We start from the raw sequence: 18,004 nt of genomic DNA, 5'->3' as shown, positions 1-18,004 counted from the left end.
GCTTCTGCTCTATGTTGTGAGAACGTCATTTGTATGTAGTGTTGTCATTTGCTCGTCTATGGACGGCATGCTGCTCCATTATACTTTTATACTTTTGGACAATCAATCTGTATAAACCTATGCACATATTCTATTGTTTTTACAGTGACTATGATTTTTTTACCCACAAGAAACATAAAAATGGCTTTCACAGGCTTGAAAATGGCACACAGTTGAGAAAACACAACTGTACATAAAAAAAAAGACAGGAAAGCAAGGGGAAAAAATAATGTCATTACCCGTCCCAAAAATCATTATCCAGATGGGACCGAGAGGCTTTCTGAACAGCTAGTTCTCGAATGCATTGTGGCCTTGACATCACAGCAGACAGAAATCTTCATTAGCTCAGTAGGACCCCATTCTTCACACTGTTAAGTACACTTCACTGCTCCAGAGGGCTAATGACTTACCGTCATAATAAAACTTCACGTTATCAGGAAGTCTCTGGTACTCAGCGGGAAACCAGGGCCCTCTGTGCTCCAGAAACTTCCACTTGATGCCGTCTTCATACTTTTCCTCTTCCCACCTGAAGGAAACATTAAGAGGAACAAAAATGCGGGCTGCTCATCCCATAACGCCAGGGTGTACAAAGTCTGTGGTGCTGAGAGCCAAGGCAGGACTGGGGTCCAAGGAGCCTTTTATTATACTGCTGGATCCAATGACAAAGCCATGTACAGATTTATTTTAGAAATCAATATCAGAAGAACGTAGGAAACAAGAAAATTTGGAGTTACTGGGTGCCATTCATTCTCGCCTGTGCCTGAACCCCCTAAAGTGCATGCAGTATTCCTGAAAAGCACCACTTTTGTTCCTACAACAGTATAAGAAATGCATTTGAAATTATTTATGTACCAACAAGATTTTACTCCCATGTAGAAGGTCATTACATTACATTCTTGTCCATCTAATGTCACTAAGGACAGCTTCCCCCCGTGCCAAAGCAATGAGGTTTACTCCACAGCTCTAGAAACTGGGCCCTGCACTGGTTATATGCCATCAAATCCTTGAAATTTAAATCACCAGCAGAAACACACCACACTAAGTCATTTAGGTGTTTCTAAAGCTCACTATTTTCTCTTTAAAGTGACCGTCAGAATCCAACCACTGGACAAGGACAGTTTCAACCAACACCTGCGTAACCCAGTTGGCCAAGCTCAGCCAATCTGCTGAAAATGCTTTAAGAACAGATCTAATCTGAAAATGAGGGGCCTTACAGGGCAAATACAAGAACAGTTCGGATGCCTACTCAGAATTATCCCTCTGGGATACACCTGGTAAACATGAAGGCCTGCCAGTCTGAGGCGGGAATCTTCGGGAATCACAACAGCATCCTAAATCTGCTACAGCAAAAGCTTCAAATGTTTGAAAAAAAAAAAAAAAACTGACTCTCCTGGAAATAAAATAACCTACCCAGAAGCAAATCCCTAATGTTTCACAAGGCTTACCACACTAAAGAAAGGAAAAATAAAAACCAAATGTTGTAATTTAGATACTCAAAAGATATGTCACAAAAAAGCGTGACCTCAGTTTCTCTCATTAAATAGAAAAGTGGGTTTAAGGAGGACGACAAGCTCAGCCAGTTCTCCCGGGTCACAGGTTTCATTTCAACAGCCCAGAAGCACGCAGGAGTCTCTGGATGCCTACCACCTCCACCGTTGCAGCTCCTCCTCCTCCTTCTTCTTGATCTTCAGAGCCTTCGCTGCCTGAACCTCCTCCTTGCTTTTCTTGTGCTTGCCGCCTTCCCTAGCAGACACCGGCCGCCCCTCCTGCTCCTTCTTCGCCTTCGGAAAGGAAGGAAACGACACACGAGCGCACAGAGAGAGGGAGTGTTAGTGTCCAATGACCTCCCCCGAAACCTGACCTTCAGGTCAGCACCAGCGCGATGTTTTGCGTTACGACGCGCAGCCTGTGAGCATCACGCAACCTTCGTCACCTCGAGTTGTGGAGCTCAAGAGCACAGTAGCCTGAAATCAAACTTAAGACTTCTTTTTATTCTCTTTGTGGGCTTTAATACTGTTATCTGCCCCTGTGCACTCAAGGCGCCCAATAATAAAAGCCTGTTATTTAAAGAACAACGGTATCCAAGTCTGTGAAGGTAACAATTACAATACCTGAGGCGCCTGCTCTATCCTTCCTACCCTTAAACAAAATAAAGACAGCATTGGAGCCTTATAATGGTCTTTTATGACTCCTGTATACTTTGGAAAAAGTCACAGGAAGAACATAGCTAATGTTGCCCGGTGTTCGCTGGCAAGGATCAACCTGCGATCGATGATGCAAAAGTCAGGCAACCCAGGAACACAAGAACCATTTGACATTTTTGTGCAGGTTTGGAACACAGTTTGCTGACCAAAGGCTAGTATGCTAGATATTCTGCTCATGAATATCCTACAGATGAAAAACAAACTGTACACCCTCAACACTTCTCTAACAGTACTGTTCATTCACTAACTGCTTTGAAAACTGTGTTACTAGAATGCCCCGTGTCTAACGTCCGCACAGCCCAGTCACTAGCCCGCTTTCTCTGGCTTTCATGAAGCTGCCTCAAGCTCTCCTCTACCTTCACTTTGCTTTCCTTCTTTTTCTTCCTCTGTTTTTCTGGCTCTTGCTCTGCCTCCTCAACCTCCATCTTCACTTTCTTTTTCTTCTTTGCTCTTAGAAACAAATTAGATTAAACACACAAGATTAAAGATTACACACAAGATTAAAAGAAAAATAAATAGATTGGTTTAGAAAAGAAATAATGTAATGTGCACAGCAGGACCTGCTACCATGAACTGTTGGGCTTGTTCAAAACTTCAGAGACTTATGCCCGGCCAATTCAGTGCAGTTGCCCAAAGGTGACATCACAAGGCATAATTTGTGATGTCACAATCACATCATAAAATAATTTAAAACTTCTATTTTTTTTGTCATTGCTACAGCTGCAACTACTCCAGCACTGCTCACATAACCACTGAATAACTTTTTCATCATAGAGGACAGAGGCAAATGACTCCCAATGCAGTGTAGTGTGTTCCACTTCAGTTCACTTTGGTATGGCTTAGATGTCTAAATATACAGCACCTGACATCTGCGTCTATACAAGGGTTTGCAAATTATGAAATGGACCACACTTTTGTGTTAATGGAAGTCGTCTCTATGCGAAACATACCCCAAAACTATGCGCTTCTAATGTTATATTTGAGATCTGTCCAGCCAAGGGTTCAAAGTGACATTGTGCCAATCGCTTACGATTCCAACAGAGATCCCCCTGGTTCTTCCTGTTCTCTGAGCCTCTTCTTCACTTTGTCCTTCTTGTTTATGCAGAAGTCTTCCTCCTCTGGCTCTGCCTTTACTTGAATTTGACCAGCCCTGCAGCTCCAGAAAAAATAAATAAATGGAGAAATTAGATTCACTGAAACCCAGGGCAACCACTCATGGGAATTAGTGAAAGTTTTCGGTTCACAAGTTTACTTCAAACAGGGCACTTTTATACTGTACAGAAAGGCTACTAATGTCTCATGTTTAATTCAAATGTCTTTTAATTGAACATTAAATGCAGTATATAATGCAGTGCTGTTCTGTGTATCTTATTAATACAGTTGCCTTTAGGTTAGCAAATTTAGCATGCTTATAATGTATACATGCTTATTTTGGAGACTGAAGACCAAACAAGCAATTTTACAATTACCTGAATATCCAATTTCAGAAATCCAAAGTTCCAGTTTAGTGTAGCCTGTATTTATTTGTAAAAGTCAATTATTCTTCTCTGCCCCTGCGATGGCAGGAGCATGTTTACTAATTCTTCTGCATTCTGCATCATTGAACATCTTTAAAAGTCGATTGTGACCCTTTTGAATGGCAATGTTTTCATGTCTGTAATCATCTTCTTGGCATCAGGGATAGAAATGAAGCTTCATGGGTGTTCAGAAGCACCACTGATATCCCCCCTGTTGTCATCAGTAGTCACAAGAAATCCTTTAGGAGTTTTGCAGCAGGCAGTGACCAGTCTGTGACCTCTTCATCTGTTGTAAGGTTCTCAAACTGGAAAGTTTTCTTGACACACAAAAGTGCTGCGATGTCATCTACCACAAGAGGGAGCTCATTCACCTTTGGGCAAAAGCCTTTACTTCAGTGTGCAAAGTGAACTCGCAATTTGGCAAAACATCCGATTGACAGAGATTTTCGCAGTTGTTGAAATGTGTTGCAACCAAAAGTAAAGCCCATTTAGTGAGAAACTGAAAGTTTCATGGTTTGAATAAAAGATGTATAGATAGTAACAAAGCTGCTATTCGACAGGGGAGGGGGTGAAAGAATTTACAGTTTGTGAACTTAAAAGCAGAGAGGCATGGGGTGTTATCCACAAACAACAGTAGTACACTCCTATTGTAACAAGCTGAAGACATCACTGTAACCATTTTAAAAATTAAAGGTTCAGCCCACCTTTTTGTTGAATTTGCATTCTTCAAGTAACTTCTTAAAATTGAACTCATCATAGTACAGTAGTTACCAGTGCACACTTTTCTTCAGTCATGATAGCGAGTGTTTCTTTCAAAGCTCTTCATACACAATTAAAGGAAAGCAATGATGAGCCCGTCTTTTTTGTAAAGAGTCCAATTTCATATCGGCTCAGGAATACAGGTTAGCAGTTTTCTTCACTGCAGGGTTTTATACTGGATCCTTAGCAATGATTCCAACTGGTTTATTGACGATAAAATGGAAATGGCTCAAAATGGCATACAATTTCATCTTTCAGAAACTTTGGCCATAGTTGCACAAAAACAGAAAACGTTTGGAGTGTGAATCAATTTAAACATCTAAAAATGCTACTCTTGTAAGATCTCACTCTAGTTGCCTTACATTTCAATACCCCTTTTTACTGCCGAATTCAGGATGAAAAATTTCACATTCTGGAACCACATACTACCCCCCTCACACACACAAGAAAACTGTTCTTCTAATTTTCATGATAACAGTGTGGTAAATACATGTGAATTCTAATTTTGCTAATTCTAATTTTGCACCTACTGCTATTTCTGCTGAGTAGTTGGATGGTTATTTGAATGCTATACCCTGTCTTCTGTCACTAGAAAAAGTTGCAAAAGCAAAATGGCAAAAGTTAAAGCCTCATTTCTAAACACTGACTGAAACGAACTAGATGTTGCTTCGTGAGTTTTGCAATAAACAACATATGGCTGTCTTTCACCTGAAGGTGAGTTCCATTCGTCTCCTAATTAGGCGACGCGATTTCAAACTGTTTTGCAATCACCTCCATCATGCTAACATGCAATTGTGAAGTTATTTCTGCAATCATCAGTGCTATTCAACAATGTCAACACACACATACACAAAAAACTCTAAAGACTGCAATCAGAATCTCAGTCGCCAGATGAAGCTGTTTTAGTGTAACTGGCTTTGACTGTCTGAACCCTCCCAGACATTCAGTTTGATGGACAGACCCAGACGTGTATTTTGATGGCTGTCGATGGGTGTCTAATTGATTGATTGATTGATTGAGACCAAAGCACAGAAATGCTGCCACTTGACTGCAGAATCAATACATAACATTGGCTGTGGAGTAACAGGCAACCACACGCTATAAACTGAGAAAAGAATAGGCTAACTGTAAACTGCATTTTCTCAGCCATTTTATGGTTTCATCTTCTTTATCTCCTTCTGCTTCTTCAGTGTGATCTTGCTGGATCAACCACCCATTTCTTCGAACACAGACAGAAAGCAATGGGCTGAATCAAGAGAGTGCAAGGCAAGTGCACCAGCTTCTAAATGCCCCCAGTTTTAAAAAGATGGAATTCCCACTGCCTGACAATACGTGCTAACTCTTCAGCTACATTACAGAGTATTTTGAAAGGAAGAGTTTATTAAAAACGCAACAAAATCTGTGCAGACTGAAAAGAAATTCACCCAGAGCCCAGTGGATATTAAAATAGTAATTAAATTGTAAGTGGAAATAAAATACACTCATTCTATAGCCTGCTGGGTTAAGCTTTACAAGTTGGCCAGTACCACCTTCGACCATGTTGTTGCTGTGGTTGTGTCAACTGGGCCCTGTGGGTGAGGCTACAAGCAGTGCAGTGGCACCGAGTCCAAATGGTTTGAAAACACAGGTAGTTATTCTGTGTCCAATTAAGAGTGCAAAATCAATATTAAATCAAGAGTATAGCACACTTTTGACATTCAGTCTCATCATGGTGATGCACAGAAGCTTAGCAACCACTGTCTAAGTTCACTTTGCACAATGAAATTTTCACAAAAATGCTCAGGGAAGGTTTTGAAAAGTGCAAGAGGCAACATCATGCTCTTGCTATAACTACTTGCATGCACAACGGGGCATTGCTCTAGCCAATATATAAAGTATGACACCTTAAAAAAATCTAAATAGGTTTAACAGATATTTTATGTTTTTATCTTGTGATCTCCAGGTACTGTAAGTGTTTTTCCCATAAAAGTTGTGCGTTTTAGATATGGTTCCTTTTTGAATTTACTGACCATAAAAAAAATCTCAGATCTCACCACCTCTCGCAAGTAGTTTTGCCAAAACACAGCACAAAGTCTTTGGTGGGAGAAAGATACTCCAGCTGAAAAATCTTTGTCCAGCCTCTGCTGGGAGTCCTGAAACTCAGGAAATGTGCCGAACCCTACAGTGACACTGCAAGCTTGCATGGTGAGAGAATAAAATTAAAACCACCCCTAAAGAGAAAATGCAAAGGCAGGGAGGTGCTGTAGATGTGCACAGAGGGGGTGACAGAATAAACTGAAATTCAGCCTTGTCAATTCAGCAGGGATGTAGATAGAATCCAAACATGAGGTCATAAAACACTTATAAAAGAGCTGCATGCTAACAGCTTTTCATTTTATATAAAAGCTGGATGCTTATTATTTTCTGCTGTTGCATATCTATAAAAAATCCTTTCGGATTAGTTTTGATTTACAGCTCCCCCAAGTAGGCTCCCTGGGAGATAAACACCAAAGGCCAAGGACAAGTTTTAAATTGAATTCCCAGGTGTCTGTTCATTCACCTTTTGTAAGAAATAGAAATATCTCGATACAGAAAGAAACGAAGGAACTGAAAAAAGCTTGTATTTATAGACCCTTTATGGAAAACCTAGCAGGTCTCTGAACTTTCCCTACACGCAAAATGCATAGAAAGATAAAACCTGAAATGGAACTAGAAATTTGGGAAGGACCTGTGAAAGAAAGAGAATTAGAATGGTTACAAAACAGAGGAGGCCATGTGGCCTGTCTAGCTTGTTTGGTTGCTAGGAGCTAAATGAGGATCTCATCAAGCTGCATCTTGAAAGAAGCTTCAGCAACATGGACGGGCAGCTTTTATGCAACACAATGTTTATAAAAAGTGCATCCTGCTCTCAGTTTTAGTTAGATTCCCTGAGTTTTCTCCACGTCTCTTCTAGTTGTCGTTTTACCATAGATGCCCGCTTGTTAAACTTTGTATTCTTGAAGCCTGTTGGCACAAGACAGAGTTCTAGCCCAGGGAATTTGTCCGGTTATTTATCTCTCTCTGCTCCAAAGTGCAGCAACATCTTTTTTGTAAGATGCTGAATAAAATTGTCCACAATGTAAGAAGGTTTTATCAGTGTATTTTATGTTAAGCAAAAAATTATTTATTTCTACACTTTTAGAATGGGAAACATGGCAACTGAAAAATAGGGGGAGAGAAGCCATGAACTATTTAAATAAAGAACTGAAATTTTACACATGTAAAAAGCCTACCTTACAAAATCTTCCAAATCTGCATCGGTGTTCTCTCTTTTTATGAGCTTTTCCTGACATGAGAGAAGAAAAACATCAGAGCTGATCACAGGCGGTGGTGTAACCATGCAGTTTTCAATCACAGTACGTGGTTGCTGAAATCAGTCAGCAGCCAGACAACAGACAGGCAAAGATCAATTTTCTATTAAAAACCAAGCTAAGGAATATCACTGTTCCTGGGGTTTGCTGAATGGGTCGTGCCCTAAACCAGGTGAAGAGAGTAATGCAGATGACATTCTCGTGTTCCTGTTGGAAACTGCTGTGGAGGGCATACAGTCAGAGAGCACTGATCTCACTGCCTAGTCTCATAGTATGCAGCCAACTATAAATGTGAACTTCACGTGAGAAGACAAACTAAGGCAAGGATAACATACCTTCTTTTTCCTGGAGATCCCTTTTCCTTCTTTTTCAGCCCCTTCAGTATTACCCCATGTGGAATTCCTCTGGACCTTTTTACTACAGTAAACAAGGACATAAAATAATATGTTCTATAACCATTACAAGAAAAAAACAGAATATTCCACCAATTCTTTCTGGAACTGTTTTATCCTTACAGGGTCGGGGGGAGCAGGAGCCTATCCCAGCATGCAAAAGTTGCAAGGCAGGGTAAACCTTGGATGGGATGCCAGTCCATCACAGGACATTGGAATATTCCAATGTACTTTAATTTTATGCCAGTCCTGCAGACCGACTCAGTATTGTTTCCTTTCCATAGAAGCAGCCAACAAAAAGAAAAACAGCAGTTGCCAGCCTTAATTTGGAAATCATGAGGTGTGAACAGGAGAGAGCAGATGTACAAGGGGCAGTGGAAGTACTGTACCTCAGTGCTTAACTGTGACAAGTGCATAATGCTTAATATTAATGTAATGTGCTTTTAATGCATATTCAAGCCACCACTGTCAATATAATTCTAACAAGATAATTAAAAACGTTTTAATTAGAAAAATTAAACAATATTTTAAACATTTTCACTCTGATGGACCTGTGGTCAAGTCCGCAGGGTTTCGGACACCAATGATCTCCCTCGAGCGCTAATGCACAGAAGAGTTTCTCTCATTCAGTAACACTAATGGGCGGAGCGGTGGCTCTGCGGCTCAGGATCTGCCCCTGTGCCTGGAAGGTTGCCGGTTCAAATCCCGCGGCCGGCAGAGGAATCCTACTGTACTCCGTGAAGCCGATGAGCAAGGCCCTTCACACCAACTGCTCCAGGAGTGCCGTATAAACGGCTGACCCTGTGCTCTGACCCCCAGCTTCTCTCCCTGTCTGCGTGTCTCATGGAGAGCAAGCTGGGGTACGCGAAAAGAAATTCCTAATACAAGAAATTGTATATGGCCAATAAAGTGATCTTATCTTAATCTCTTAATGGGGACAAAAATGTCTCCACCACAGAACTGAAAGGTAAGAGGAGAGATTATGCAGCGTCAGGTTAAGTAAGATTGTGCTTTATTAAAGGATGTGAGGAACTGCACTTAAGGAGTCGGTCACCCTGAGCTCAAAAGGCTATACTCCAACACATTTTATAGGTTATCTTTAAATGCTCAATAAGTAGAGACCCGCGAAACCTATTCACAGGCTCTACACCAGCAAACGATGGCTACATCGTTCAGAGCTCATCAGGAATTAAAACCTCAACACACTGGTTCTGGAGCAGGAAATCCTTCTGACTCTTCTCCCACCATTGTGTTATTTCACTTGTGTACAGGGTTTAGTTCAATGACATGATTTAGTGTACGGGTGCTGTGGTGCGCGCTACTGTACATACGAACTACAGAACTGACGCAATGTAGGAAATTAGATGTCACAAAGACATGCCAAAGCACAAGCAGGAAGCAAATACAGTACGATAACTGCCTTCAGCTCCACAGCGCGTTCATGCACCACTGTGTAAATACCAGTCTGCTGCATGAGAAGCTGCGTCATGCCCTACATGCATGAGCCGAGGGATTCTGCAGTGTTAGTGTCTATTCCGTTTGTGCTTGGTGTTACACTGCACATTTCTTTTGTCTTGACAGGGCTTCACATTTAATATTTCACTGCAACGTCAAGGCTGCTTTGAGGTCTACAATCTCATCTTTTGCCTAACCTATAATATCACCATTCTTCCCGATATACTCCTTTACTGTAATCGCCTACAAAGCCATCAGTTATTGTCAGAAAGCTGTTATTTGTATCCCTTTTTATGTGGTTAATTAGAAATAAGAAAGATGGATGGTTTGTATTACTTTTTTAATGCAGCGGATCAATGTAAATTAGTTTATGCTTATGAAGATGAAGTGGCCTACTTTGTATAATGAGCATATGCTGTCTTACTCTGTATTCTTATTAGATTTAACTTTTCTGATGTTGTTTTTGTTTTCTTTTCCTCCATGAGAGGCATTATAACAGTTACCAATATAGCTGCTGACTTTACAGAAAACATCTAAATTAAACAGGCCACTGGAGACACCTTTCTGTTGGAAATTAAAGAAAGGGCAGTCACATCTCTGAATGTTGCAGGTATTTTTACTTAGTCCGCCTGGGAATGACAAGCAGCTATTTATGTTTTTCCAAGAGAGAACCAGATCGGTTCACAGCGAGCACAATGACCATTAACCTGGAGAGCTGTGTCTCCCTGAGGAGACCATAAGATCCCATAGAAAGTCTTTTCAGAGGCGAAGCACTCTACTCAGGTGAGAAAGAACACAGGCCAATCAACTCTGTGGATCAACACAGGTTCTGAGAGCTTGGGTCTGTTACTCTCAGCACTACAGAATGCCTGGCTCATCATCTGACAACAGAGGAATCGAACAGACTCAACAGGGCTAAATTACAGAATCACACCTCAGACACTGGTGTAAAAAAAATGTTTTAAGGCAACCGAAGTTTGGACTGGGCAGAACGTTCATAAAGATGATAATGGCCATGGGTGAACAAGGCATAAACTATTCCAATGCTCCATGCAAGTTTATAACAACAGCCCACTGTTTCAGTAATGAAGACAAAATTGATTTCAGAGAAAAGTAACAGAGCCACGAGAGGTAAAAATCCTTAGCATCTATTAAAAGCTAGATACTGGTCATCTTTACAAGTGTCTGAATCATGTATTAGCACAAGTGCTACAATATTGGTTCCTAACACTGGGGGACCTGTGTTTCTTGCGGTTTTTATTTAAGATGAGCTTTAAATTGGGGCGACATGGTGGTGTAGTGGTTTTACTGCCTGGAAGATGCCGGGGCCCTGGATTCAGTTGTGGACCTGGGGTGCTGTCTGCGTGGAGTTTGTGTTCACCCTGTGTTCTTGTGAGTTACCTCCAGGGCCCAGTTCCCTCCCACAGTCCAAAGACATCCTGGCACGTTAATTGGCTTCCAGGAGATCTGGCCCTGGTGTGTCTGCATGTGTGTGCCCTGAGTTGGACCACCATCCTGTCCTGGGTGGACCCTGCCTTGCCAGGATAGGCTCTGGCCCCCCAGTGACCCTGAAGCGGATGAACTGGTTAAAAAAAATGGATGGAGCCCTTAATCAGAGGCAGACTTCAATTTCCCAAATAAGTCGTGGCTTTGCAAACATCTGGGAGAATTTTATTTCCCAGGAAGGCAATGATCACAAATAATATTCCTAGAAATTAGTGACTGAGTGTATTTTAGGGATGAAGACACACACATTTCATTCACAGACTGGCATGCAGTCCAGGGCGTAATCCTAGCTGATGCATTATGCATCCAGGACGTACTCCATTTTGCAGTAACCCTTACCAGGAATAAGCGACTTTCTGTCGACAGTCAAACGGACGTTTCATGTACCAAGTGTTTGATAAACAGAATAATACCTAGCGCAAAATGAATAGATTTTGGGGTGTGCAAAAGTAAGTAACTGGTTGTCCCAGTACATCCACATCAGTGTGCAGTCAGCTCCCTTGGAATCATGAACTGCACTTGAACAATGATGCCCAAAACCCAGACTGGCTTTCTTTCATTTGAGTAAGGAACCCGTGGCAGGGCGAAGGCTTTAAAAACAAATACATCCACCTCTTTGAAGCATCACCGCCAGCTCTGAATTCCTCTTTGCCGAACCCCTTATCCTTGGATTCCTTAGCTTTGACTTCTTTGTCTTTGCTGCCACTCTGCTTATCTCCCATCTTGAATGCTGCGATCCGATCAAGCTGACAGTCAGAGGGAGACAGAAACACAGTTACACAAGGCTACTTTTCCCAAAGGAATCCACAAGAAAATAAATCTTGAAAGACACACTAGACAAAAAGACAAATTCCACCCTCTGCCTGAAAGGAGGTCATCTTGGCAGTATACAATACCTTGCTCTAAATTTTCAGAATGCTCAGGAGAGCTCAGTTTCACAGTTCCCAGTTTCAATTCCTTACGGCTCTGTTTCTGTACCCCCTAGAGCAGTGATTCCCAAATGTTTTCAGCTGGCAGCCCACTTTCAGCATCCTAAAATTTTTAGGTTCACCAAACAATTTTTAAAATATTGTGGGAAAAGCTGGCCCTGGTGTAAATGTGTGCGTGCCTGTGTCTGTGTGTCCTGTGATGGGCTGGAGTCCCACCCAGAGTCTATACCTGCCTTGTGCACGTTGCTTGGCAGGATAGGCTCCAGCTCCCCTGTGATTACTTAAATATTTGGTTGCAAGCTACACAAAGCTTCTGATCCAGACATTTTATACATGATTTCTTCTAATATTGCAGCACATCTGTGACCTCTCCACAGTCCATAGTTTGGCAAGCACTGCCAAAGATATTTATACAAAAAGGGCCCTTCTACTGGAATTGATAAGACTGAAGAACTGGAGATTACAAATTTAAATTATCTGTTTCCCTTGAGGGCCAATGTTTTGAGAGTGTGTTAGAATTTTGAAACCTCACAGCTAAAAAACATGGTCTTTGAATTCATGTCATTTTGCTTCCCTGTCATACTACACCTCTTATTTATATACCAAAATTGGAATTTTTTGTTTCCAATTGTGTACAGGCAACCCTAAAAACAGATGTTCTATCCTTGATCCTGTGGTTACAATTTCGAACAAAGTCCTAGGGGGAAAAAAAAAGGTGCCACCAATTGAAATCCCCTCTTTCCACATTATGATTGAATGATGATTGTTTTAGCCCTTGAGGGTCATTAGATAACAAGTGGCTGTGTCTCTGCCCAGCAGACAAATGCCAAGTGGCCCCAGAAGCAACCTTGATTGATGACTTACCTTTTGAAAAGCTGGCTTGTCTGAGTGTCTTTGTTGTTCAAGATAAAGTGACCCTGAAGAACAAATGCATAAACGTAGATTATCTCCCGAGAACAATATCTCTTATCATTGCAACACACACATACAACAAGAAAAAGCTTTTTTGCAAAGTGCAGGAATCATTTTGCTTCCCTGTCATACAGTACTACACCTCTTATTTATATACCAAAATTGGCATTTTTTATGGAGCTATTTTGTCAAAGATGACTTTGAAGGTATTTTTTTTTTGTTACAAACTTATTTGAAATGGTTTTTCAACTGGTTCTCAGAAGAGCTTAATCGCACCACTAAATGATGATTGCTGCCTACTTGACCTCCGAACACTCCTGAATTGCTTCTGGTCATGAGAATTACAAAAGACACTTCAGGCACAATAGCTTAGTGCTGCTGGAGCAAAACACAAACAATAAAAATATTAAAACAAATTAAATGAAAGATGGATTCAAAACCAATTTCCAGCTAAGGTTAAGTTGGTTGTTTCTGTTTACTGTAGAGATTGATATAAAGGTCCTGTACTCAACACAATAGCTACTGTATACCTGAAAATGCGATCTACAATATCTATTAAAATAAAAATTATCAATGCTTTTATCTTAAAATGTGCACTGCCAGGTGTTGATTCAAATTTTCTCAGTACTGGGAGCTATAATACAATGAAAATGTATTCAGCCTCTGGAAACTTTGAACTTTTCAGCTGACCAAAACAATATGCTTATTTTATGCAAAAAAAATACTCCTTTTAGAAAAATTCACAGTAGTGTGTTTTACTTGTGTGGAAAGATTTTTTTGTTTGTATTTCCTACAGTACTCCATTCTAAACTGGAGCATTTTCTAGTACTGTATGTATCTCTTTGATACATGCTTATGCTGAAAAAAGCATTTTTTTTAGATATTCCAGTGAATTGTTAAATGTGACCCTCAATTTAGATACAAAGGGACACTTGCACATTTGTGACATTTACTTTTCCAATCCAAAATATGAGCAATTATGTCTGAATGAACCTCAGAGCAAGCAGTCCCTATTAAAATGCTAATCAAATGCAGTCTATTTATATATGAAGTCTCTTGTCCTTGAGACAAGCAAGCTATCTTCTCAGCTGTCATAACTGAACGTGACTGAAAATTATCATATTTAAAACAAAAAAATCAATTCTGAACAGAACAGCTATTCAGCATCAAAGGCAGGGATAATGGATGGATGACCTAAAACTAAGGTAATTATAAACCATTTTCTCATCAGAAAGACAACTAGATTTGGCGATTATTGGAATAGATAGTTTCTACAGAAATGTATTTTAATCTTTAAGATACTTGTTCGTCCTCATTGATTTGCTTACCTCCCTTCACAGAGTCATTAGATGACGATACAGGACGGAGAAGGTGTAGAATGGACACCTTCTCGAACAACACACAAGGATGAGAATGTGTGACATTCCCCAAGATTACTGCATCAGATGGGCATGAGCGTTCTTCGAAACGAGTCCTTGGTGGCCCCCCATCCATTAAGCTCTCAAAGGCTTTTGTACATCATCATCTAAACTGACTCAGAAAAAGAGCTACACAGGCTCCTGTAAGAGCAGGAATAATTAAGCACTCGGGTGAATAAAAGCCACAAGTACATCCTCGTGTCTCCACAGAACAGGAGGAACACTTGATCTATTTCAGGACCCTGCCTCCCTGACACTGTAGAGCCACATCACTGAACCCAATATTGGCATGATTAAGATTAGTCAAGATCAACATGAGCTTTACCCACTGTTGAAGAGAAAAGACTCGGGGATGCTGGGACCACACTGACCTGCATTCTAGCTACCAGCCATCAGCCTTTCTTTCATATCTGACAAAATATCAACACTAAAGCTGTCCTTCTATAAACTGCTTGTAAAACGAAAAGGTATTTTTTGCATTAAGCCTGTGTAAACAATTGTAGCATGAAATCGGTACCCTCTGTAGCAAGGAAATGTGGTATAGGTTCAAGTAGACCAAGGGGAACAAGTGCCCATAGCACATACCTGACAGCACAAGAGAACCTGCAGTGCATTTTCATGTTTAAGGAGGTTAAAATCTGGACTGTGTGTGCTGTCGGTTTCCTTTAGTCTCATTAGTTTGTGTACCATGGTACAAGGCTTTCATGGTGCAGTTTGTTTTTGAATAGGCCTACTTACTTTACAAGCACCTAGTATTTTGGAGGTAATACTGAGCTATTTGAGCTATGAAATAACAGTGCTTTGAACCACTTTAGGACTCCTGCAGCCAAGATTAAGTACAGCCTTGCAATTGCTGCATGGAAACTCCTCACATATAAAGGCTTACATCTTGTGTTGCTACTCCATGGCTTATCAAGTCTTTATTTATTCAATGGCCACAAAGCCCTTTTCAAGCCTGCTGGGCTTCTGCTTCACTCTCTCAATTTAATCCGTTTTGTTTTTCCTACCTGTTATGTTGCACAGCAATACACCAGTTCCTTTTTTTTTGCTTGCTTCAAAACTTCTAACACTATCTGCTTTGGTTTCAAAAAGGAAAAACAAAAGTTTTTTCCAGAAAAAAAAACTAATTGGCCCCAAATTAAACATTTCAATGAATACATGTGCTCCTAGACAACATTACACATTGGGGTTGAAGTTTTTCATCCTCTTAAGGACGTTTAGAAAAGATAGCACCTTTAGACACGCCACAGAAAACATTAACACCCACTCTCCTGCACAAATGCTCTTCCCTCTCCAAGTATGTTTTGGCAATAAAGTAATTGTTAAATATACGGTACGTCCTGAGCATTATCATACACAAAACCATCCCTTAGAATGGAAAAATGTATGTTGTTTTATATTCTATTATTCAGGTAATTACTTACCAACTGCCATTATACATAACTACAAATAAATATAACTTTGTATTATCTTCTGGTGTTCAGATAATTCATTACCTAGCAACTATAGATGTACAAAAACTTTTTTTTGCAGCTGGAACACTTGTTTTTCACAGCAGCTTTTGAGAATCTCCTTAACATTTTAAATTAACATAATGGTAAAATAAGGGTAATTAGCAGCAGCTTCCAAACTAAGCATGTACGCACCGATGAGACCACTGCACTGTGAATTTTATGCAATGCCAAAATCCCCATCTGAGTGACAAAGACTTAATTGGTTTAATTACAATGGTGGTTAATATGCACTCAGCCGAACAAAGTACAACAAAATGGTTTCACTGACACCTTCCAACTTTTGTTTGAAATACTGTAATTCCGATGTTATTGACACATTTACATAAAATTAGATGCTATGTTTTCAAGCAAGCTTTTCACAAGCAAGTGGCGGAGTGAGACATCAGTCGAAGTAAAAAAAGGGCCCACAGGGCAGAGCTGCGCATTTATTCTTCAGAAACAGTTAACTAATAGCCAAGTCAACATTTTTGTAGCCAATCCAGAATATGTTATTAACATAATTTCATGAAGACACTGTTGGGAACTACCAGCCGCACCAAACTTTGCATTGTGCTGCTGTCATTTTGCCTAACGATAAACTGTAGAAGGGAAGATCTTTTATCCATTGCTGCTGGTGCTTCTGCCATTACATAATTAGACATAAATAATAGGCCCTCCGAAATTGTGAAATATATTTACACATTCACATCCTGAATGATAACTTTATGTTTAACAAACAAACATAGCCCCAAGGCACAGAGGCAAATTAAGAGAAATTAATTTAGTACTGAATACAGCAAACACGGGAGAGTGATGGCGAAGGATCTACTGCGCAGCCATGATGCTCAAGCTAAATTAACTGGAATCGTTCAAGACATTGCCGGATAAAATACTGCAATCCATTAGCTTCCGGCATCCGAGCAAGAAACGCTTCTTCAAGACATTTGTTTTTCATCGGTGCTGGTTTAGAAATTGCGGGGGGTGGGTGCCTACAGAAGCCATTATTTCATGCAGCACATAACAGATTTTAATGGGTTTTATAAATTATACCTAGCACAAATTCAGCAACATCTATAAGCGATTTAGAGCCCAGTCAGAGCATGTAAATGCAAGACTTCGATTTTTAGCTGTTGCAGAAGTTAATACTAATAAGTACAACTAGGTCACCATATATCCCAAGCCTATACTGGTGGATGAAAAATGAATGCCAATCTAAATCGGGACCATCCTAATCACTGTGAATGGGGTCTGAGATAGATTTAGGAATGTGATCTCAATGTTGGGAAATGTTTCTGCTTTGGCAAACACTGGAACCCATCGCTTACGCCAACAAAGGTCTTTGAAATTCAAAATTCTTCGCCTATTATAGATACAGAGGTTAAAAAAAAGTAATTTTTGTTTGCTACGGAGCGGCAGAGAAATAATTTATCTTTCCTCCACGGTTTGAACGGCGAGAAGGAAGAACGCACATCATTTAAATGGCAAGAGGGCGTAGCTGTTCTTTAATCCCAGGTAATTTCACAGAACATTCCGACTCCCTGCTTCTGTCCTGAACCTAATTCGGCAACACTCACCTGAAGCTCAGTGAAGGAAAAACTGGGCTTGACACCTCATTAACACTCTTAGAGGGATGCAAAAATGGCTTGAAAGCAATAACTGTTCGTGACAAATCAAAATAAAACGTGACCATGGGAAAACGTTTTACAGGTTGTGCAGGCAACAACGTTGTGTTATTTCCATTATACCGTACCGGTTTACTGCCATCTGTTTTTAGCTCTTAAATTTTCAGCGCTGATGACTGCATAACAGCATATGCAAAACGCATAAAGGGGTTTTACGAAACTAAATGCAAAACATGTAATTCTATACCTCATAGTTCAACAGCTAAACAACCCACAGGCGACTCTCCCACCTCAGAACCACCTGTTTCCCAGAATCCCAGAGGTCCTCGGACTGCTGCGATGACGTAGTTCTGTGCTGGACAACTTTGGCTGCTTTTTACACTCAGAGATGCAAGGCCGAAATCACAGTTAACGTGTGCAGAACTGTTA

The 18,004-nt window shown here is 40.5% G+C and overlaps 1 protein-coding gene across 6 annotated transcripts in view; it reads right to left on the bottom strand.

Annotated features, from left to right (window-relative positions):
- LOC148644284 (DNA topoisomerase I, mitochondrial) overlaps nucleotides 1-18,004 on the bottom strand; it is a 69,593-nt gene that overhangs the window by 48,519 nt on the left and 3,070 nt on the right. Inside the window, exons 1-9 of one of the 6 annotated variants that reach the window (XM_088614423.1) lie at nucleotides 17,866-17,917; nucleotides 12,995-13,047; nucleotides 11,814-11,947; nucleotides 8,184-8,265; nucleotides 7,771-7,823; nucleotides 3,274-3,399; nucleotides 2,600-2,693; nucleotides 1,684-1,820; nucleotides 450-565 (exon numbers count right to left, since the gene is read on the bottom strand). In XM_088614423.1, coding sequence (XP_088470549.1) covers nucleotides 450-565; nucleotides 1,684-1,820; nucleotides 2,600-2,693; nucleotides 3,274-3,399; nucleotides 7,771-7,823; nucleotides 8,184-8,265; nucleotides 11,814-11,923 — 718 coding nt within the window. In that variant the 5' untranslated portion in view covers nucleotides 11,924-11,947; nucleotides 12,995-13,047; nucleotides 17,866-17,917. Of the gene's footprint in view, nucleotides 1-449; nucleotides 566-1,683; nucleotides 1,821-2,599; nucleotides 2,694-3,273; nucleotides 3,400-7,770; nucleotides 7,824-8,183; nucleotides 8,266-11,813; nucleotides 11,948-12,994; nucleotides 13,048-17,527; nucleotides 17,918-18,004 lie in introns of those variants that run through there. The other 5 variants (XM_088614422.1, XM_088614426.1, XM_088614421.1 and 2 more) reach the window with 5 other exon arrangements.

This window comes from Lepisosteus platostomus, chromosome 20 (genome assembly GCF_059453375.1).
Source record: "Lepisosteus platostomus isolate fLepPlt1 chromosome 20, fLepPlt1.hap1, whole genome shotgun sequence".
In the NCBI taxonomy this organism is placed as follows: Eukaryota; Metazoa; Chordata; class Actinopteri; order Semionotiformes; family Lepisosteidae; genus Lepisosteus; species Lepisosteus platostomus.
The sequence above is the reverse complement of the archived record's forward strand: the minus strand, read 5'-3'. Positions and strand labels throughout refer to the sequence as shown.